The sequence below is a fragment of the Mustela nigripes genome, chromosome 10, assembly GCF_022355385.1.
Source record: "Mustela nigripes isolate SB6536 chromosome 10, MUSNIG.SB6536, whole genome shotgun sequence".
Classification (NCBI taxonomy): Eukaryota; Metazoa; Chordata; class Mammalia; order Carnivora; family Mustelidae; genus Mustela; species Mustela nigripes.
The window spans coordinates 33832034-33854614 of record NC_081566.1 but is presented as its reverse complement, the minus strand read 5'-3'; the positions used below and the strand labels follow the sequence as shown (position 1 = coordinate 33854614).

The window sequence follows — 22581 nt, the reverse complement described above, 5'->3', positions numbered from 1 at the left end:
CCAAGTTCTCAGTGATGGGAAAACAAGAAGGTTCTTCATTGGGTGTGCTTGCTGTTAATGAGCTGATCGGTCGGAGGGAGGAAGGGGAGGGTGGAAAACCCAGTGAAAATGAACAATCCCTACCCAGAGTCACCAGAGTGCTCTGTACCGCCCGTCTGATGTCTGTGTTTTATGCAGTGCTCAGGCTGCTGGTGCCTGGGGCCCGCAGGCAGGTTTATGAGATTAAAGCCCAGTGCCCAATAAATAATTTAGCAGCTTACTGCAAAAAAAACCTACACGCAGTATAATAGCTACTATCTCCAGCAGTCTGATGTGTACATACATTTTAAATGCACATCACTTTCATCTACATGTTTCCATTTGATGTGGAGTCCAAAACCAAATAAGGAGGAGAAAAAGAACGTCACCTCCACCTTCTGTCTACGTCCTGCCCCCAAGATGGGGCTGAGGAGAAAGAAGACTATCGATGCACTAAGAATTCAGGGCTTTGCTTTTCCACATCCCACTCCCTCTTATCTTTGCTCTGTTCTTTGCTTTCGGTGCTGTTCATGCATGTAGGAAGCATCTGAAATCTCTACTAGACCAATTATTCATTCTGAATTTGGTTTTCTTCTCCCAGGGGTGCCTTTTAGGGAGCAAAGCTGGCTCCAGGTGCTGTCTCCTACGGCGTCACAAGTGACTTGCTTGTGGGTGCAGCTCGGAAGCGGAAATAAATATCACTGCCACGGCTACCGGAGTCCCGGCTGAAGTTTTAATGAGCCAGAAGCAGTGGTAACTGATTGGTAAGAGCCGGTCTCAGGCACGAGAAAGAGGGAGAGTACTGGAAGAGGAGGAGGAGGAGTGTCATAGGGAGAGAGGCTGGGAGAAGGCAGAGAAGCTCACAGGGAGATGCTCCCAGATCCAGAAGCATCAATGGGAGATGAGTCGTACATAGTAATCTACATAGCAACATGACTAGGCAGGAGAAGAATAGATGCCAAGGGGAAGCAAACTCTTCTCACTGGAAAGTTTACTGGTTCTGATCGCAGTTAAGGGACGAGTGGCCTCAGTGGAGGAAGACAGCCATGAAGGAGAGTGGCAGGGCAGCCCTTGAGCTTTCTTGGAAATCTGGAAGGCATCCATTTCCACACCAGCCCCTCGACTGTCCTGCTGTGGGTGGCACCTAACCAAGACCACTGGCCTTGCACAGATAGCACCAAGCTTACCCCCTCCCCCTTTTTGCACCTCCTTGGCCTTGGACGCATTTACTGCCAGTGGCTGTGGTTTATCTCCCGTTGTTTATGGCCTGGGACAGGCTGCCTACAAATAGCTCCCCAAAGAGTGGGGAAATGCAGGCATCTGCCATTCTGTGAAGCTCTTTCCAGAAATGAAAAGGACAGTCATAAAATGTTGTGCGGGGGGGAGTGGAGGGTGGGTAACATGCATCATAAAAAGCGTAATGGACTAATGCTAATACACAGACTGGCTCCAGCCCAGGGGTGTCTGCTGAGCTCAGACATAAATATTGGGGAGGCACCAAGGAGACAGATTTTTTATTTCTTTGATTTGATGGTAGGGGGAAGTTGGGCATATTTTTTCCTCTGTTTCTCTGACTGTGGCCATTCCTCTGGGAATACCACCAGTCTGTCTGAGACTGAAGCCCCTCAGTGTTTTATGGCTTCCAGAGCAGAGAGACTCCCGGAAAGACCGGAGGGGCAGGAGGATCTGTGGGTACACGGCATTGCATCACAGGGTGAGTCAGTCTTGGGTTTTGTTTGTATCATTCCAAGATCTTACGGGTGACAAGAGAACCAAATAGGGGGAGAGTAATTATGTTGAATGTGTGCTTGAATGAATTTATGAGTAACTATGCGCTTGCCCAACATCAGGTTAATTTCCAATATTAAAGGACTAATATTATCTGATTAATGTTTTCTACTTAGTGAGAACAAAAACAGCAGTGACCCTGACCATAACCCAACAAGAATCTCCATGTCCTCGCAGCTTCAGGTATGAAGAGTAGGACCCTTGTTGGTTAATTAATGAAAAAGTCAGATACTTGGGGATTCAACCACACACACTGTTTTCTAGAGTTTTATGTGGAAAAGTACCTCCATCTCTGGTCAATGGCGGCCATTGGCCAATTGCTGTCTACCCACACACGTGCCTTTAAGTATGCCCTTGCGTAGAATGGCCAAATGTACGGTGTATGTGTGAGGCAGAAGGCAGAAACGTACACAAATCCTGTGTCAGAAGAGCCTCTTCTGGGTGAGGCTAATGTAGTCTTGCCCCCTCCTCCACGGCCTGGAAGTACTCAGTGCCTGGGAGGGGTGCGGGGTCTGTGGGACCTGACCTTGAGGATAGATTTGGTCCACCCAAAAGCCTGGACCGCTGGTAAGCAGGAGAAAGAGCAGAAGCTATGGGGCAAAAAGAAGCCCTTGTGTTTCAGGGTGAGTTGAGAGGGCCGAGGGCCTCTGGAACTCATGTTCCGGTACCCCATCTGTTCTGGAGGAATTCATTTTCCATGTGCTGTCCCTGAGCACGGGTGGCAGAGAACGTGGTGTTCTTCTGAGGCCATGGGCACCGAGAGCCACCCCTTTGTCTTCTGAACCTGGGTCTACGTGACAGGAGACAGAGAAGTGGGGAGTGGGAGCTGTTCTTAGGTGCAGAAGACCTGTGATAAGCAATTTAGATACGTCCTGAGCCTTATTATCATCTTTATGAAGCAGACATTACTATCATCACCTTCAACTCCAAGTTTCCAGGAGGTTAAGTAACTTAGCCAGGGTTATATGCTTTATAAATAGTAGGGAGAGGACGTGAGCTCAAACCACTGTCTTCTCATGACGACTTAAAAATATGAAAGGGAAAAAAAATCAATAAATGATGATTTGGAGGAAAATTAAACTCAGTTTGAAGGTCAAAAGAGCAGGGACTAATGCATCCCTTCTGTTGAGGGGCACATATTGTTATTCTAAGTGATAAGGCAGGGGGTGGGGGCGTTCCCACATGTTCTATCTTAGCAGAAGGCTTGAGAAGCCTTGGGTGTGTGATGAATTACTCAGATTGAGGGTGAATGGGGCAATGGGGCACTCTTGAACTGGGGGCCTGATCATAATCACAGGCAGGGCTCCCCAGTAAATAAATATGCTACAAATTTACCCAGAGAAGAATCTTGTCATTCTTTCCCATCACGGGTAGCAGCAGGTTCTTTTAGGTATGAGGTTAGCTGGTGCTCTGTGGTCCAGGGAGCTCTCAGGGAGAGGGGCCTTGAGATCAGTTGTGAGTAGGGGTCTTGCCTAATCATCTGTCCAATTGGGCCTCTCAATAGCCCCAGCAGGGGCTTGGCTTAGATCTTTGAACCAAGCTTAGAGCTTAAAGAAACATTCTTTTTCCCTTAGTTGACTCATGGCCACCTTAAAGTCTGAAACAGAAGATTCAGTCTCTCAGCCTAAGCTGACTCTTAGTAGATTAGATTTAGGGAAGACCTTCCTGATTATGAGCTTGACCATGAGCTCCCACCTTCCTGCTGGAGGCTTGACCATGAGCAACCACAATAGGCTCTGAAATAGCCATTTCTACCGACTTTACAGAGCTGGAGACACACCTCGTCGCTGTCCACAGCAGTGGGCAGGAGGGAACCTTTCCTCCGGCCTCACCTTGGCTTGCTGGCATTTCAGTAAAGGCCCAACACAAATATAGAATGTATAATTTTCACATCATTCTTGGCAAATCCCAGGTGCGCCCCATTAGCAGAGTTCCAAGGATGCCATTCTCTATCAAGAAAAAGACACGCGGCATCGTAGTGCTTAGCTCAGGGCCCTATTAATAGCAATCCTAATTATATGGCTGCAAATTTAATTCATAGCAATGATTAGTGTCAGAATCAAAGGCATCAGGCATCAATATTGATGGAACTGCATAAGCCCCATAAACAGAGAACAAGCATTCGGGCCCATCCCCCTAGCGGAGGTTTGCGGTTAACTATTGCATTAATGTCTCTTCCAATTTCGCCAGATCAAAATGACTCCATTTTTCAGTGTCCTCCAACCACCCCCCTGGAACCTTTGCCCTGCCAGCTCTGAATGGGTATGACTGGCACACAAAAGATCCCAGACAGCATCTTTGAAGAAGAGCCCGGGGCCTCGGAGGGATGCACGGGTGATGGGCCGAGGCCCCCACGCTTTACACAGCAGCTCTTGGCCTTGTCAGCAACACTCCTTTGTCTTCCCTTCAGAAAGCTCAAGGCAAACAATGATGCCTGGAGAAAGGGGAGTCAGCTGGGGACTGTGTGTGGCACAAAGGGCTGCCACCCCATCCATTGTGGCCTGGGCTGAGATGGGTGGGGAGGGGGAGGACGAGGCCCGAGGGGGTGACACAAGGCAGCGTGTGCCGAGGTGACAGCTGCCATGTCCCGGGTTCCCAGGGCACTTTTGCCGGAAGGAGTGCAAAGCATTAGCCCTTCCGTGCTTCTCTCGTGCCCCTCCTTGCCTCTCTCTGAAGGGCAGGTGGTAGGTTACAGAGGGACCCATGGGATCGAAGAGAAGGCCAACTGAGTGCTCAAAGCCAGGGCAGACCAGAGCACAGGTCTGGACTCAGGTTCCAGCTCTCCACTGAGAAGCCCTGTCCCTGCCAAGTTATTTCACCTTGTTGAACCTCAGTTTATTCACATGGAAAACAGAGTATGGATCCTTAACTTACAAAGGTATTAAGACACTTCACTGAAAAACACTTAGCTCAGTACTTAGCACATAGTTAGTGCTTGACTGATAATACAATCCCCCCCCTCCCACTAAATGGCATGCCTAGAGAGGACAAACATGTGAGACCTGAGATTCCCAATTCAGTGTCCCTCTGATAGGTCAGAACACCTTAGCCCCAATGCAAGCATTCTGTGGTCAAGCAGGCCTCCTTGCTGGCCAGGACCTGCTAAGATCCTCAAGCATGCAGAGAGGGCTTGGGGATGCTGGTCACCCCAAAGCAAGGCTATGTGGTCAGGTCCACGACAGGAAGCTCAGCCAGACCCTTGTCCCGGGGAGAATGATCCCACAGGTTCTGCTTAGGGAATGCTTGTATGTCAGGGAGAGGTGGAGGTGTATCTGGTGTTTTGTGCAGAGAGAACATTCCTCCATATGCCAGAGAGAGAAGGGACCAAACACTGGACTTGAAGCACCTGAATTCGAGTCTTGTCTCTAATGCTAAGAACCTGGGTGATTTTGAACGGATGTAGGCATCAGCTGTCTTAGTAGAAAATATAACAATAAATAATCTCACTGGCCCAAAATCTTTGTCTGGACCAGTTTTCTGAGACCCTTTCTAGGTATAAAATCAGGGTGAGCTTCTAACCTTGTATGAGGGAATCCACCTTCTCCCCGGGCCCTCCGGGCCATGCTCTCACCTACCTTGAACTATAAAGGTGAGAATCCCTGATTAGTTACTAAAGCCTGTGGGTGCCATTGCTCCTTCCAGGTTAGGTGGGGACACCTGGCTGGTGGCAGTAGCGTTTGATTTAAAAACCCAGAACACGGTATAGGAGTGGTGGCTGATTGGGGCATCCACAGAGGCTCTGGCTCCTGAACATCTACCCCACCCTGGAGCCTAAAGACCTTTCTCCTGTGGCCGGAGAGGGACAGAATCCTAGGAAGGGCTCCAAAGGACAGAAACTCAGGTTGACCTTCACCACCACGCGTCTCCATGGATTTCCTGCTTCTCTGAGCCACATGATGGAAGGACACATGATAGGAAGGAAACAGAAGTTCAAGCAGCTGCAAGCTTCTGGCTTCATCCTCTTGAACCACAGAAGGGACCTAAGCATCTTCTGGGCCCATCTCCACCTGAAATACTTGTAGCTCTGGTTCCAGTTCCCACATCTTCCCTCGATCGTCCCTGTGACCCAGAGCCAGTCCTTAACCTCTCTGAATTTCTGTATCAACCTCTGCAACAGAGCAGAGAAATATCCCAGCCCTTCCTAGTCATCAGAAAATGGCATGGGAATAATGAGCTAATAGAAACCTGGGGGATCTGGGCCCCAGAAAAAGAGCCTGATAACAGCACAGAAGTGGTAGCAGCAATAAGACGCGTGAGAGTCACATTCGTAGCAACAGCAGCAACGGCCATCATTTATTGAGCACCTACCACGCCTTGGGCTCTGTATCAGGTTCTTTATATCTGCTGTGTCTGCCATGCAGGCATCAGGGGGCCAGCGGAGGAAACTGAGCGCCCCCGCCCCGCCCCCAACCTCCATAGTTAATCCGAGGCAGAATGGACAGCCCTAGGACATGGCGGTTGGCTTGGGAGCATGCACAGGACAGAGAAGGGCTCTGTTGTAGTTCATTCTGCTAAGCGGCAAGAGCAGCTGGCCACTTCCCCCAGCCCCGCCCTGGGGAGGGGTCCGTTCATATTGTTTGTGCAACTCTCAGAAAGCTCTCACTGGTGACTAATGCAGCTGGATGCCAATGTCCAGCAGGATTAGATTAGTTCGGCTCAGCTGGTCTAGTCTTCGAAGTATTTTTTCCCATGACTCAGGGCTGGGGAGGGGAAGGGGGCAGGATTCTCTTCCTCCCTCTGACCTTGCAAACATGTCACTAAAAAAGGAGGCTGATCTGACAGCTCCACTCCCCCAGAGAACCAGACAAGAAGTGGGATTTGGGGAAAGCCTCAAAGCAGTTAGTAATAATAACGCAAAGCACTTTTGTGACAAGCACTAATAGGAAGTACTTTCCGTACACAATTTCATTTGGTCCTTCCAACAACTATGCAAAAGTGTTTATTGCTACCCCACTCCACAGAAGAAGAAAATCGAGGCTCATGTGTTAAAGTCGCAATAGTAGTGATATTTAAAGAGCAAATACGCTCAGATCCCACACCATACTGTACAGGAATTATTTCACCATGCTCTGTTTTTTCTACCAGCCCCTACTCTCTTCCAAACATACTATATGTTGTGCTGACTTACTCTTTTCTTTTCAGTCTGTCTTTGGACAGGGAGATAAAATCTTCCCGAGGGCAGGCATTTTGACAGATACCCAGACAATGGCACACAGTAGGTACTCAGTCATTCTTGGCTCAACAACGAATCACTGGACTGAATTCTCAGCAGAAGCTTGCGAGGCGAGTACTGTCACTGCTCACGTGTTACAGACAAAGAAAGCGGCCGAGCGTCAGGACAATCCCGTAAGCCACCTACACATGCTTATGCAAATCAGTTTCTACCTGAAGGCAGAGGAACGGAACCAGTGGCCTTTGGAGGTCCCTTCCACACCCAACATACGTGTGCATGTCCTCTATCCACGGGCAAGCATGCCTCCATGGCCTGAAAAGATGTGCTCTGTATTTTCCCAAAGATGAGAGCTCTGTAAATATCAGCACCTTGGTCCCTGACAAATGCTGCCTGGCCTTATGTGGGTCACCTGGATTCTGTGAGCTTGAATCCTCACCCCTCCTCCACCCCGTCCCTGAAACCCAGTTCCCTGAGTTTCACCTGTCCTGAGATAAAGCCTCGAGCCCCAGGGGCTCCCTCTTGGACGGCAGAGAGGCCTGTCGGGCACATGGCCTGTGCCTCCTACAGGGACCGTCCAGAATGGGAGCCTCTGTGGGGCATCACAAAAGGCGCAAAAAATAAGCGAACCTTTAACATCTCCCCTTTCAGAGTGGCTCTGGGAGATCAGGGTCTCCTCGCCGGGGTGGGGGCAGCTGGGGCTCTGGATGGAAACCCATACCCTGCCTCTCTACACCTGTCATGGTCAAACAGAGGGATGTGGTGGCCAGGGGAGGGGGGTCTGGGGGGATTCTGTAAAAATATGCCTCCTTCCGGGTGCCAACAGAGTGCTGCGGTTCCCAGCTTCCAGGAGACCAGTGCTTGGGACCCAAGAGGCCTATAAAACAACAAAACAAACAGCGCATTTGGCGGCAGGAGGCTGGGCAGAGAGCCAAACTCATTACCCGGGATGTAGTGGTGAGCTCGGGGCCACCACCTGACTCTTCTCTGCAGGCTCCAGAGAAGTGGGAGAGGGCGTCTGCTGCCCCGGACCCCAACCCCCCGCCCTGCTGAGATGCCCGAGGGGGTCAGGGCTTCGGGTCAGCCGTCACAAGTGCCAGGAGAGCCACGAGCTCGCCTAGACTTGGACCCACAGCCCCGGTTGTTGACTCAAACCAGGGTTCACACTGAGAAATGAGTGAATCATTTCCACTCAGAGGAACGAGTGGCTATTGTTTGGTGGCGTTGGCACAGACAGAAAAGCATGTTTCTCAGCTTTTCATCGCATTTGGCCTCTTGTCCGCCAAGACAGCTCCACCCCAGGAGGAAGTCAAGTAACAGGTTAGGAACTTCCATGTGTTTGGGGAGGAAATATAAAGGCCAATGTCATTATTTCCAGCAGAGGGGCCGTGTCACCTTAGGGAGGACACTTTGGATCTCTGTGGCTCTGTTTTCCACATCTGTAAAATGGGGCGGAGATGCAAGGGGCAGTCACCGTATTTACTTGAAGTATTCTCAGAAGACGGAAAGACCCATAGGAAAGTGTCTTGTAAATAATCAGTGGTACCACAAAGCTGATAATAGCCCTGGGGCTCAGGAGAATGATGACTTCGGTGCTCTCGATGGATCTTTGTCCAGCGCCCAAGCTGCCAGCCACTGCAAGGAGCTCCAGTTTTCCTGGCTTTGCTTAGTAAACCCTTTGTGAAATCAGAAAAAGAATGGGCTTGGGAAGTCAGGGCTTCCTGTGGGCTGCGGACGGCAGGGACCTTGGGTTGGTCGGTATGTCCCTTAGGGAAAGACAGAATTTTCCTCAAGAATTTCACAGGCATTTCCGAGGCCATGCTGGTTAGCTAATGGGAAAGGAGGTGGTGCCAAAAGAGGCCAGGGCTCTCCCCAGAACTTGAAAAGCGCTAAGTCTCTGCAGATTTCTGAAACTGCCCAAGAGTCCTGTCACCGGAGGGGAGGGCTGGCAGGGTGGGGCCAGGGCAGTGGCTACCTGGGCCTCTGCACCTGCTCCCCGCCGTCAGCGGGCCCGAGTCTGATCCAAAGGAGGCAGATGGCCGGCCATGCTATTCTGGGGATCTCCAGGCAACAGAGTAAACACTGTCCCCTTCTTCCACCCCGGGCACTGTGTCTAAGAGGACCGCCCACCCTCTTCCAAATGTTGTTCATAAACTCTTTTCCTGTTACCCACCAGGCTCCCCCATTTTCTTGATGCCTCCTCCCACTGCCGCCCCCTCCCCCCTGACATATCTACCACAGCATAACTTCCTTCCCTTGCAACCAGCCACGTCAACAGCAGTCACTCTCGGCGTCTCGTACTCTCACGGTCAGTGCACCTAGGTGCCGGGCATAGGAAGGCGGCACCCCGTACACTGGAGAGAAATTTAATGAGCACCTAATGCGTGAGCGATGTGGGGTCTGGCCGTGGGGAAGGGGGACATAAATATGAAAGAGAGGGTCCCTGTCCTTCAGCATCTGGGAACCTCAAGGGGACACATGAGTTAGTAGCTGCTCCCATGTTGGATGCCATCAGGGCGAGACTGCCTGCTGGGAGGGGCCTGACGAAGGTGCTCCTCCCCATGCCTGGAGGGGCAGTCTGAAGGATGCGTTACCAGTCTGTTTCCAGTGGGGAGACAGAACAGAAAGCCACCAACTCCTGCTGGGTAAGGCCCGGGGAGGGGAGGGGAGGCCTGCAGAGACACAAAGCTGGGACAGAGACAGAAGCTTCAGCAGTCATCAAGGGAGAGAAGGAACCAGAGGGACTCCTCCCCAAACCTGGAGAGAGTCCTCCCTCCCGTGTCCTGTCAGCTTCTGTCTTCTTAGCCCCCTTCCTTCCCTCCTTCTCCCCACAACTGTGCTCCGACCGCCTCCTGGGCTCCTCCCTTCAAGCTGGGACATCTTAGTCAGTGAGTCTGCAGTTCTCGATGCCACTGGTCCTCCTCCATCTGCTTCGGCACGAGCTCCCTGCCTCTCTTCTCTGGCTGCTCAGCCTGCCCTCAGCCACGACACCATGGTGCCCAGCCCCAGAATAAACCCGTTTTCCCCTCCTTTATATCCCCGCCCTACCCGCCCCCGCAAGGCCTGCCTGCCCTCACCATCTTGCCCATGCCCTGTCCTGTCTGTACCCTACACCTCTTCCTTGACCCTGACGGCTTTCTGCTGCACTCCGAGAGCAAGCTGAACCCAGTCCGTGACTTCAAAGCCCACACCGAGAGTGCCTCAGCTTCCCTGTCCCTGCCACAACCTGCCCTCCCTTGACGCCTGTCAGAGGAACCGTGGCAGCATAAGGATCACGTGGCTGGTGCAGGAGCCCCGCCACAGCACCCCTGGTTGGTGACTTGGATATTTCCATGACTGGGAGCTCCATTCCTTCTGGAGTCAATTCTTCCCATGTTGGGACAGTCTGGCCACCAGAAACTTCCTCCTTATGGTATGTGTTTTACTGTAACTCCTGCTTACAGGTTCTCTTCTGCCCTCTGCAGCCATACTACGAAAGTCTAGTTCATCTTCCACAGCTTGGAGACTAAGCATGTGAACGTTGAAACCCGACGATGAAGATTCAAATTCTCACTCTGCCATTTACTAGCTCTGTGGCCTCAGATGAATGTCTGGGACTCTATTTCTTCATCCATAAAATGGAAGTGATAACAGCACCTACCTCACAGAATTATATCAAGATTAAATGAGGTAGTAGATGTAAAGCTCTTAGAATAACACCTGATATAAAATAAATACTCTAAATTGTATTATCTGCAGAAAGCTGTTTTGTTTCCTCCTCTACTCCTCTTTCTTTGAGTTACTATCCTTTTAAAAATATTTTTCACAGGGCACCTGAGTGGCTCAGTGGGTTGAGCCTCTGCCTTCGGCTCAGGTCATGATCTCAGGGTCCTGGAATCGAGCCCTGCATCAAGCTCTCTGCTCACCGGTGAGCCTCCTTCCACCTCTCTCTCTCTCTGCCTGACTCTCTGCCTCCTTGTAAGCTCTGTCTGTCGAGTGAATAAATAAAATCTTAAAAAAAAATTCTTCACAAAGCATAACTCTACCATGTCTCATGACCTGGAAATGATCCTCCTATTAGAGCAGAGAGGACTAATTAATTTGGGGAAATCCGCAACACCCAGTCGGCTCCTCTTGACCTTGTGGTCAACAAAAATCCCAAAATCCTTTTCACTTGGTCCTCTCAGGGCTGGACCCTTGCGGTGCACCACCCGGACCTTCCCCTCACCAATCCTACAACCCCCCCTTTCCCTGCGTACTCTGGACCTTCCGGGTACATGCTCTGTACCTTCTCAGTGTGGCACCCAAGGTCTGGAATGCCCTTCTCTCTCTCACCCATCGGCCCATTCATTAGTTTCTCAGTCCCAAATCCTGGTACTCTTCCTCCTCAATAAAGCTTTCAAGATCAACTGCACCATAGTGGTTAGTTTCTCTGCCATTGTTCTATCCCTGTGGTGGGCCATGGCCTGTCTTTTGACCACCTGTAGTGCACTGACCCTTAGCTGATGCAGATATGACCCCCTCTTGGCTTTGAGGTCTCATCCTTATTCTGCCCGTTCCTTCCACAGGCTTGGGGTTCAGAAGGCCTCGTCTGTGATGTTCCTCCAGGGTCTAGCAGAGAACAGTGTATAAGCAAGTATGCGTCACAGCATGCAAGAGCCCCTCATGGGCATGCACGGTCTCTGCGTCCTCTACACTTCCCCACATGAACATCCTGTTCCGATGGCTGTAGTGGCTGAGGGCTGGACAGTCCGACAGACGCCTGGTCAGGCAGGGAAGAAGTGACCAGTTCTGACACACCCTGCTTCCCTCCCCTCTCCAAACGCTTAGCTGTTTTTTTTTTTTTTTTTTCTTTATTTTCCTTCCTGTGTTGAAAGAGCTATGGGGCCTGGGCCATGGTAGAGTTTCCTGGGGACATTCCACAAATTCCTCATGGGCTGAAGAGGGTGGGGGCAGGCGGGTGAGTAAACGGGAGGCCAGTGGGAGCCGGGGTGCAAGTATCAGGTGCCTCGAAGGAGTGTGGGTGGAAAGGAAGGGCGGCTGCACAGGAGAAGGAGAGATAATATGAGCTCATAGAAACAGTCAAAGAAAGGCCAAGTGAAGACTGAGAAGGAGCGGCCACCTTGCAGGTTGGAACAAGCCGTGGGCAGCCACGCCCCTAGCCTTGCCCTTGAACCCGCTGACTTGCCTCCACAGCGACTTGTCCGCCAGGATTCCAGCAAGGCCGAGAGTGTTTGGCTAACTTGGGTGTGTGGTTGGGAAAGATGCCCCAAGCACTGCCCCGGGTGTGATGCACAAGATGCAAAGAGATACCAGGGCTGGGACGGGGACTGCTGACTGCGAAGGTCCGCACGAGGGTTCCTTTGCATCTGGCCGGATCTCTCTGCGCTTATCCAGTCCTTATCCCCCCGGTCAGCAACCGTTCATTCCTTAACGCACACCCAGGACTGACGAGAATGGAGGCACAAGTCCCTGGCTGAACTCCTTGGCAAGCCTGGACCTGAAGATCGTTCTCGGCCTCCATCCCATGCTCCGTGGCTGCCTCTTAGGGTAAAAAGGATGCCAAATTGAGTGTCAGGGCAAGAAGCGACTTGTCCTCGTCTCTGTGCTTAAGGGCCTCAGTTTCCCTGCCCAGCCATGAACTTATCGGGCAAGATGCTCTCGAAGATTTCTTAGAACGGTTCTCTTTCTCAAAAGCAGTTTGGGGGCCTAACCCATGTGTGAACACTTGGTGAAAGAATTAGGCAGAAGGAAGTAAATATTTACGAATGGAGCATGACCCCTGCCTTTAACAGAACTTTTGAGTGAATAAAGGAGACAGTCACACAAATGATCCAGAATGGCGAGTGAAGGCGCTGGAGGAACAGGGGAAGGTGCGGAGCGCCAGCCTCACGGTGGGTACCTCTGACTCTTGGCAAGCCTTTGTGCATTAGAGAAAAAGGTGGTCTCTGTGGGCGGATGACTTAGTAAGGGGAGCCCCTCTGGGTGGATGATGATATCCTTGGGCACACGGCTTGACAGAGAGAGTTCAGGCTGGACTTCAACTCCTGTAGGCTCCTTGGCCCAATGCCCCCGTGCAAAGCGCTATCTACCTGCCAGTACAGGGAGAAACCCCGCAGGGAAGTAGCCCACGCTACTCAGGGGCCCATGCTAAATTCCACACTGGCCCAGTGGAATATGCCGCTTTTAAATCTTGGTAGAATAAGAGTAAAGCAACTCCCTCCCCTCCCCCTAAATTCTGGAAAGGCAAAGGCAGGAACCACATCCGTACTCTCTTCCATGGGCTTAAAGGCCAAGCCAAGGTCCATGGTCCCAGGACCAGAACAAGTAGTAACCTTCAGCAGAGCCAGAAAAGGGTTAAAGGGCCTTTGCATCATGAGAACCAGAAGCTGTCTGGACAGCTGAGCTCCTCCACACAAACCTAGACCAGTTGTCTCACCTCCTCTGGCAGCGACTCAGAACAAGCAGAACAAGCAAACTCTTCCTCAGGCTCGCTCCTCACCACCCGTCCTTCCACATTCCCGAAAGACCTCTCTCCCGGGGCTCTAAATGGGTTTGGGGGAAAGAGCTGCCGGGGGGTGTTAACACGAAAGGGTGAGGCGTGCTGAGGTCTTGCACGGGCCTCGGCCCACAGGTGGCGGGACTGGGGAAAGGAAGCAGGACGGTGAGCATGGGCAAAGGGATGAGCTGGAACGGGAAAGAATGTGGCTGCCGGAATCCCACGTAATGAACCAGACCGGGCTCCTCTCTGCACCCTGAGCTCTAGACAAGCAGGAACAAGCTGCTGGCTCAAGCCCGCCGTGCCAGAGGCCTTCCGCGCCCCTGGCCCCGGCCAGCCAGTGCCCTCCAGCTGGCAGAGGGGCCCGGGGCAGCCGTGAGATAAGACACCGACTTCCTCCTGGCAGCTCAAGTCTTGAGCGGGGAGTGGAAGGGCGGGGAAGGGTCTGTGGTTGCAGGCAGAGGAAAGGCAGGACAGCGGTTTCTCACGCAGGCACCACACGCCTGGATTCTTTCAATCGGGCCCAGTCACCTGCTCTGACCACCTGCTTTGGACGCAACAAAGACTTCTGACCAGTGCCGTCAACTCTGAACGGTGGCAAGGGATTTGTGATGTGGGTCATTCATGACACAGAGAGTCAAAGTGCTGGTTCTACTTGATTTGGAGATAAAGGCTGATTCTCTTTCCTCCCCGCTGCCCTCAGGCTGAGGTACCTTTCTAATTTTGTGAAGTTTGGACAATACTGAAACATGCTGGTCTTCCCCAGTCACTCCCTGATGACTGGAGGAAGCAGCTAGAAGACAAGCCACAAAATTAACCCCTTTCTACTCCCCCATTCTAGTTTCTTCAAGGAAAGGAAGAGTTACCTGTATTAAATCTCTGCCAACAGCCGAACAGCTCTGGGGGGTCTGCGTTCACGGACTCTTACCTTTTTCAGCTTGCCGCTCTTCGTCCCCACAAAAACCACGCTGTAGCCATTGTAAACGTAGGAGGCCACTGAGGTCATGCGGTCCCGGCTGGTGGTATAAAGGGTCAGGCCCTCCACTGGAGTTGAGCCTCCCAGCGGCTGGTTGATGTCCAGCCCACAGAAGTTGTCATCGATGGGGACAGGCTGGAGGGAAGGGAGGGAGTTGGGGTAAATGACAGCAGAAGGCGATCTCCTTACGCTAGCCCGCACCCGACCACCAGCCCGAGGACACCAGGCCTCAGAAGGTACACTGTTGGGGTTCAGGAACCTAACACATGCCTCCAACGAAAACATGTCACCAAGTGACTCATATATCCTACGCCGGCTCCCGTGAAACCAGACAGAGGGGTCTGTAGGCTTCCTTGCACTAACCCACAGCCACTCATCCACTCTTCTGTTAAGAGATCCGGGGTCATCTAGAAAGATAACTGCTTCAACTCATTGTCTGGTCATTTCCATGTCCGCCATGTCCCTGGGGACCATATCCTTTTATTTAGACAGGGGAGACTCAGTCTGGAGGCAACATCACAGGATTTCTATCAGCTGGCAAGGGTTTCTTGTTTGTGCTTTGGGTTACCAGGCCTCGTCTCCCTTTGGGTGTAAGGCATTGCAAGCCATCCCAACATTCATCAGATCGTACGCTGAGGATAGACTGAAAAGGATCATCATAATGCAGGGCAGGTCCTTATACTTTGGAAAAGTTACTTCATCTGCTTAAACCTCCATTTCTTCATTTGTCATAATGTTTGACCATTTTTCTGAGAAAATTATTGACGAGCAAATGGAAGAATCCATTCCTCAGTTTTGTTAAGTTGTATGACGGTTTCCACTATTGCACACTCGAGGTCTTCAGCCATGTTTACGGCGACAAGAATACAAGACAATGCCGGAGGTGGTCTCCTTCCTGTCTGAAGGGATTGCTGGTGTGCCCAGATAAAGAGTATCTTTCAGGAGACGCTAGGGGACCTTAGAAATAAGACCACCCTGAGCCAATGAAAAATGAACTTACCCCAAAGTAGAAAGACCTGAATTCTGGCCTCTGTTCACCTGCTAGGTGGCTGTGTAAACCTAGAACAGTAATGAACTCTCTTGGACTTGTTAAATGGGAACGTAAATGGATTATTTCTAAGGTATCACTCAGTTGCAAGAAAAAAGAAGAAGAAGACCACATGCTTCCTAAGGACGGGGGCTGCCGAGGGGCTCGTCTTGCCGGCACAGCTCCTAGCCTGGGGCTGGGTCACGATGGGTCCCCTGAGACGCTCTGGCTGACTGTTTAACCAGGAATCCTGTGGGCAAAGGCTACAGACCCCGGGCCAGGAAGAACCCCGAGAAGCTGTTCCTCCTGGGTCTGAAAAGACATCCTAGAGGAGGAAGGAAATGACTGCTGTGGGAAACATAGAAAGCATTAGGGAGAAACCTGCAAGCTGCTCCCTTCAGCTTCCTCCTCTCACCCTCACTGGGGAAGAACAGGCTGGGGCATCACTCACTGACAGCTGACCTCCTTGGAAAAAATGGTTTATGAGCCAGGGCATGTGATGGCTAAACCGGGGACTTCCCTTCTGCTCCCTTCTCAGATCAAGGGAATAGAGCCTCGTGAGGAATCTTGTGATTCCTTGTTGTTCTCCAGAGAGCAGCTGCCCCGACTCCAGTGGGAAAGATGGAGCTGCTCTTGTGTGTGTCTGAGTGTACGGTGAGTGTGTGTGTGTGTGTGTGTGTGTGAATGTATGCATTCTTTAGCAAAGGGACTGATATTCAGGTTAAGGATGACCTTGAACCACTAGAGAAAAGGGAGACACAGCAGAAGGCATAAGCTCCTCAAGAAGGGAGTGAAGCAGTGGCATGCTGGACAGCTCACGAGGGGTGACCGTACACATCTGCAGTCAGTAGCATCACACTGGTGGCCTGAACTTGGCCATGGTGAGAGTATTTACACCCTAGAAATCGCCAAATACTTCTAATCAAATATTCCCACCCCACCCCCTCTCCCTGCATAGAACCAGCTATTTAATGTTTACTAGCACAGCACTAGACCCAATGATGGAAATTTCTAGCTCCCAAGAAAGGCAGGTCAAAGGAATCAGTTACCGCTTTTTACATTTTCTGCTTTTCCTTCCCATCCCTACACCGTAGGCAGCAGGTATTCTGGTAAGACTTAAGAAATCTAAATTATAGTCCTGTTGCTACCACTATCCACCCATGTGACCTGGGTATGTCACAGACCCTCTCTGAACCTCTGTTAGGCGAAAGCATTGGACCAAGTGATGGTCAAGATTTCTTTAGCTCAAAAGTCCTTGATTCAGGGCTTCAGTTTCCTTCTCACTTTCTCCAGGAGCTGGTAAGGCTGCAGAGTCTGGGCACAGGCAGAGACCAAGCCCATTTCTGAGCAATGACAAAAAAAAAAAAAAAAAAAAAAAAAAACTGTCTGTGATTGTGGATTTCTCTACACCCTTCCTGATTCTAGAATCTCCAGAACTGAAAGGGAGATATTTTTTTTCCAGAAGCTCAGCCCTTGGAGTTGACTGGCATTTCTTTCTCTCTTCTCTATGTTGTCAGGGGTTTCCAAATATCTGATGCCCCTTTATTTTTGCTCAAACGGCGAGAGCTTGAAGTATGGCCTCCCTTAGCAGCAGTACGGCTGGACAGAAAGAGCTCGGACTCAGAAGTCGTATGGGCTGAGCGGAGCTCGAATTCCTGCTTTGTCATTAGAGTTGTGTAGATGTAAGCAATTTAGTTAGTCTTTGTGAGCCTTTGTTTTTCCATCTGCTCAATGAGGACGATCGTCTTTGCTTCATAGGGTTATACCAAGGATCAAATAAGGTAACACTTAAATTGCCCAGCTCGGTCTTCAGCACACGGCTTCCATTCAGTGAGTGACAGTCCTCTTCCTCATCCGTCTTCTGGGCACAAAGCTCAAGCCCTTGATCTCAGATATGCTAGTCCAGAGATTATGCTAAAAGTAAGCTGTGGGACCACAGCTTCACTGACCCATCCCTCACCCTCCCCAGGTCTGGGACTCCTGAGATTGTTGGGATTTTAAGCAGCAACTCGTATTCCAGCTTCCCTGCCCACATTGCTGCAAAGGTTGCACCCAATGACCATGACTGTCAGGGATGGGACAGGGGGGCTGAGGAGGGGCTGTTCTCTCAGGTCCTGGTCCCACCGACTGTCACCTCTCTCCCAGTGCCTTTGCTGCTCTTTGGTCACTAGCCGGGGCTTGTCTCTCTGCAAGCCACTGGAGCCAGAGAAGGGTGTAGGCTTCCTTTTCACTCTGGCTCAGAAGCAGGCAGGAATCAGCAGTTTCCTCCTGACAAGGCCCCCGCTGGGCATTGGGAACCAGGCAGGACTCTGCAAGGGGGTTAACCCTTGCATTTCCTCACAACCTCTCCTGATTGGTTGGAGACCATAAATTACAGAATAAAGAGTAAAAAATTTTGGAGACTATCTAGTTCATAATAAAGAATTTTAGAGACTATCTAGTTCAGCCTCCTAGCCTCCTCATTTAATATAAGTGAAATAACAGGGGTGCCTGGGTAGTGCAGTCGGTTAAGCATCTGACTCTAGGTAGTGGCTCAGGTTGCAGTCTCAGGCCCCTGATCTTGGGATTGTGAGATTGAGCCCTTCGTTGGGTTCCATGCTCAGCCGGGAGTCAGCTTGAGATTCTCTCTCCCTCTGCCCCTCTGGCCCCTGTGTGCTCTCTCTCTCTCTGTCTCTCTAAAATAAATAAATAAATAAATAAATAAATAAATAAATAAATAAGTCTTTAAAAAAATAAAAGTGAAATAAGAGCAAATAACTGGTTTTGGGCTATTATGATTAATATCAACAATTTTAGCTTCCATTTATTGAATGCCTATTATATGTCAAGTATGGTGCTAAGCATTTTATATACATTTTCTATTTGATCTCCCTAAGTCATAAAAAGAGGGTATCATTATCTCTATTTTAAAGGTGAAAGATTACAACTCAGACCAAACACATGGCTTGCCCAAAGTCACAGAGTTTTAAGTGGTAGAACTGATTTTAAAATACAAATCCGCTGGACTTCAAAGTCTACTGTCTTAACCACTATCTTACCATACTAAGCAAACGATGGTGTGAACAGAAGCATAGATGAGGCATGACCTGTTTTCTCACTTTAGGAAGTGGTTTTTGGTTCCACTAGCAGGCACCCTCAACTTAGGGTACTCAAAAGGCCATATGGGGCCCTTGGCCTCAGATTTCTCCCCAGTTTGCAGATCCAGAGTCCACAACACTTTGCACGGAAATCTATCTTGGCACCTGTCACCCATCCTAATAGGTAACTAGCAACGGTAAACCTAACTCGATGCTAATCTTTGCCATGTATTATCTCATCTGATCATCCCATGAGGTAGGCATTACGATCCCCGTTTCACAGATGATAATGTGGAGACATTAAATTACTTTTGAAGCCAGGAAGCAGCACAGATAGTATTTGGACTGTGATCTTTGTCTCTGAGGCCCAAACTCCTAGCCACTGTATTACATTACCAGTATCTGCCTCTCTCTCCCTCTCCTTCTCTCTCTCTCTCCCACTAGATTATGACACATGTGAGAGTACTTATCACATCTTTTTATGGGTGCATCCCCAGTGCCTGGGACGGTGTTAGGCACTCAGAACATCTTCAGTACTCTCTTGTTAAATGGGTGGATGGATGGATGGATGGAGGGGTGATGGATGCATAGAGGGAGGGATGAATGGATGGACGGATAGATGGATGGGTCATGAATGCATGGAGGGAGGGATGGATGATGGATGGACAGATGGATGGACGGATCATGTTGACCACTTAGATGGCAGCACCTTGGCCCTCTGTCAGGGCAGTGCTCATCACTGTTGTTCTTGTATCTGCTGTCCTTAGGTCTGGATTCCGAGCTTCCCTTCCTCTCATCTTTTCTCTTTGCCCAGACTCTGGATTCTTTTCCCGTAGTCTTCCATCTACCAGTCCAGCTTGACTCCTTTCCCTCTCCGACGACTTACATATCTCCCTGACTACTTGACACCGGCTTCCCAGTGGTCCACAAAGCCCTCCACGCGCACAGTCTGGTCCCTGTCATCGCCCACCAGCCTCGATACTTACCATCCTTTCTCCCACATGCCCTGATCCCAAGCCCTGGATCCCACATGCTCCCTACCTCTTCACACACACCAAGCATGCCCTGAATTTTTCGCCCTTGCCACTCCCTCCGCAGAATGTTTTCCCCAGATATCAACATGACTCACTTCCTTACCTTCCTCAGTCTTTGCTCAAATGCCACTTTTTCAATGAACCAGTCTTCTTGGGTACGGCCCCTCCCTCTTCCCTGCTTTATTTTTCTCTACAGTAATTACTGCTGTCTGACAGCCTACACCTCTTATGCATTTCTTTGTCTCCCCTCACTCATGAAAGTGCCATGAAGGCAGGGCGCTTGGCTGGCTGGGTCACTGCGGAAGCTGGCAGGGCCTACAAGGGCACCCGCTATGCATTTTTGGAACAACTCAATGGATCAACAGACACACTCCAAATGTTGGGTCTAGGTCAGGCTCTGTGTTCCTGGTTATAACCAGAAAACGTGAACCTAAAACCCTTCTCATCTGCGTCCCTGGGTGGTGGGGAACAGGCTGTACCATGGGTCACCCCCCTGAAAATGGAAGGCCAGTGTCGGATCAGGAGGAGGGGGAGGGGAGCGTCTCCTTACCGCTTTGGTGCACTGGACGTCCTTCCCCAGCAGCCAGTTGAGCTCCAGGTTGCCCTCCCCCTGGTAGCAGGACTGCAGGCGCTCCTTGATCTGCAGGTTGATGGCCCGAATGGGGAAGGCACAGAGGGCAGAGTCGTCCGGCGGGTGGTGATACTGCTTCTGCCCTTTGGAGAAGACGGCGAAGAGCACATCATCGTGGCTGCTGATGTTGAAGGCCTGGGCCAGGGAGTCCCCGGGTTTGGCGAGGTAAGCGGCCTGCAGGAGGCGGTACTCCACGCCCGCCCGCGTGCAACCGAAGGGCAGGGACACGTAGGAGTGGAACTTGGGGTCGTCCTGGCAGAGGCGCACGATGCGGGATGTGTAGAACAGGTCCCCCGCCGAGTTGATGGCCACGCCCTCGGGGGTCTCGGGCTGCACCGTCAGGAAGTAGACGAAGCCCCCGCTGGCAAAGCCATAGATGTAGAAGATGTCGAAGTGGGAGACTAGGGCCAGGGTGTCGGAGGGGATCTTGATGAGGGAGGAGACAAAGTCGCTGTGCAGCTCATAGTCGAGCATGGCGGAGGACTCGGGGTCGCGGGGCAGCTTCCGGCTGGACAGGGTGGGGAAGTAATCCTGCTTGCCGTCCACGGCGGTGCCGATGAATAGTTTGCCGTCCTCGCCGTCTGAGCGCACGATCACGCCGTACATCGTGCCGGTCTTGTTGACGCTGGACAGGTAGTGCTCCTTCTTGTGCGACGGCTCCACCAGGATGAACAGGTCGTCCAGCCGCAGCAGCTTGCACACCCCCTGGTAGAGGCTGCCGCAGGCCAGCAGGCGGTTCTCTGAGTAGTCGATGATGAGCAGCTTGTTGACGTTGTTGGTGAGGGTCAGCACCTCGCTGCAGGGCTGCACGATGAGGGGTGGGTAGCACGACTTGTTGTCCTCTTCTGGCCCCGTCTTGTGAGCCACTTGGATGGTCAGGTTGCCCGTCAGCTTGTACACCCGGTTGATGGCCCCCACGTACACCGCCCCTGTGCCTCGGTGCACCGTCAGGTGGTTGAAGGTCCAGTCCCGGTTCTCCGAGTGGAAGGTGCTGAACTGAGGCATGCCGGCGGCCCCGGGGGCCAGCAGCACCCAGACCACGGAGAGCAGGACCACCGACCAGCTGTCAACCTCTGCAGCCCGTGGCCAGGGCCTCCTCTGTTCCATTCTGAGTGGGGCGGGCAGGAGGACACGGAGCCTCTCAGTTCTCATCTATTCCACCTTCCTGGGCTGGCCCTCACATGGTTCTGGAAAACACAAGGCAGAGTGGTCAGAGGGGATAAGAAATCCTGCAAAGGGGAGGAGGATGGCCTGACCCAGGGTCCCGATCCCGGCTAGCTCTGAGTCTCTTCCTTCTGTATTTTGGTTTTTCTATTTTTAATATACTTTCCCCCTCTTTGGGATGTTCAGGGAATCCTGTTATCTATTTTGGTCTCCAGCCTTGATGCTGTAAAATACTTTCTTTCTTTTTTTTTAACTTTACAAAGCATCTCTATTTCTGTCTTCTTAAGACATCGTTTTTTATCTCTCAGAGAGGTTAAAAGACTGTTTAAGTCCACCCAGCCAGTCCATCCGAGTGTCGGCACTAAAGCCAGTCTTCCCTACCCAGGTGTCACGTCTGTCCTCTCCCGGTCGAGTGGAAATTTCTCCTGTTTTTGAAAAGCTTGTTTAGAAGGCCCTCTTCTAAGCTCTCCAGGTCAACTACTCCCAGAGCCTGAGGTTGCCGATAAAATTCCTTCTTATTTCCGACTACCCAGCCCCTCGCACTGCTGCATTTCAGTGCTGTCTCAGCCTCTGTCCTCCGCAGGGAAGGAGACCGAGCTGTTCATCCTGAAAAAACAGTGCCCCCCACTGCCCCTCAGACTCGTCCTCTCCAGAAACGAGAATTCCTGAGCGTGAGCTGTTGAAACCTGTTAGAAAAGTTAAATACGGGGACCCTGTCAGGACTGGGGTTCTCCCGTGTGGCATTCAGGGGCCTGAACGGCCCTGGGGAGAAGGATGAATATTCCTCCCGCTCCAACAGCCTGCTTTGGGACAAGGGGATGGCGTCACCACCGTTCCAGTGAGCAAGTGGCCAGGTCTGGCCGGAATTGCTTCCACTTCAGCTTCTCTCCAGGTGAAGCATGGGAGGAACCGACCTCCTTGCTGAGGGGGGCTGGCTCCCTGAGTCCGGCCTGAGCCACCTGGGCAAGAGTTCTGGGCTTCAAACATGTGGGGAGAAGCAAAGGGAGACGAGTCGACGGTCACCCTCATTCCAGCCACTGCGGGGGCCCCGCGGCGGTTTAAGGATGCAGGAAGTCCATGCCTGTCCTGCCCGAAGTCCAGTCACTCTCCTGTCCTGTCTCCTCTGCTCCTTCCCCTCTGACCCCCAGGTCTGAAAGCTTTTCTGTATTCTAAGGAAGCTGCCAGAAGGGCAAGGTGGGGCTCCTGTGGGAGCTTCCA

At 51.4% G+C, this 22581-nt stretch overlaps 1 protein-coding gene across 1 annotated transcript in view; it reads right to left on the bottom strand.

Annotated features, from left to right (window-relative positions):
* The window catches only part of PLXNA2 (plexin A2), a 207723-nt gene that overhangs the window by 161817 nt on the left and 23325 nt on the right, over positions 1-22581 (bottom strand). The window contains exons 2-3 of the mRNA XM_059412985.1: positions 20119-21386; positions 14383-14565 (exon numbers count right to left, since the gene is read on the bottom strand). Of these exons, the coding sequence (XP_059268968.1) occupies positions 14383-14565; positions 20119-21351 (1416 nt within the window). The 5' untranslated portion in view covers positions 21352-21386. The remainder of the gene's footprint in view (positions 1-14382; positions 14566-20118; positions 21387-22581) is intronic.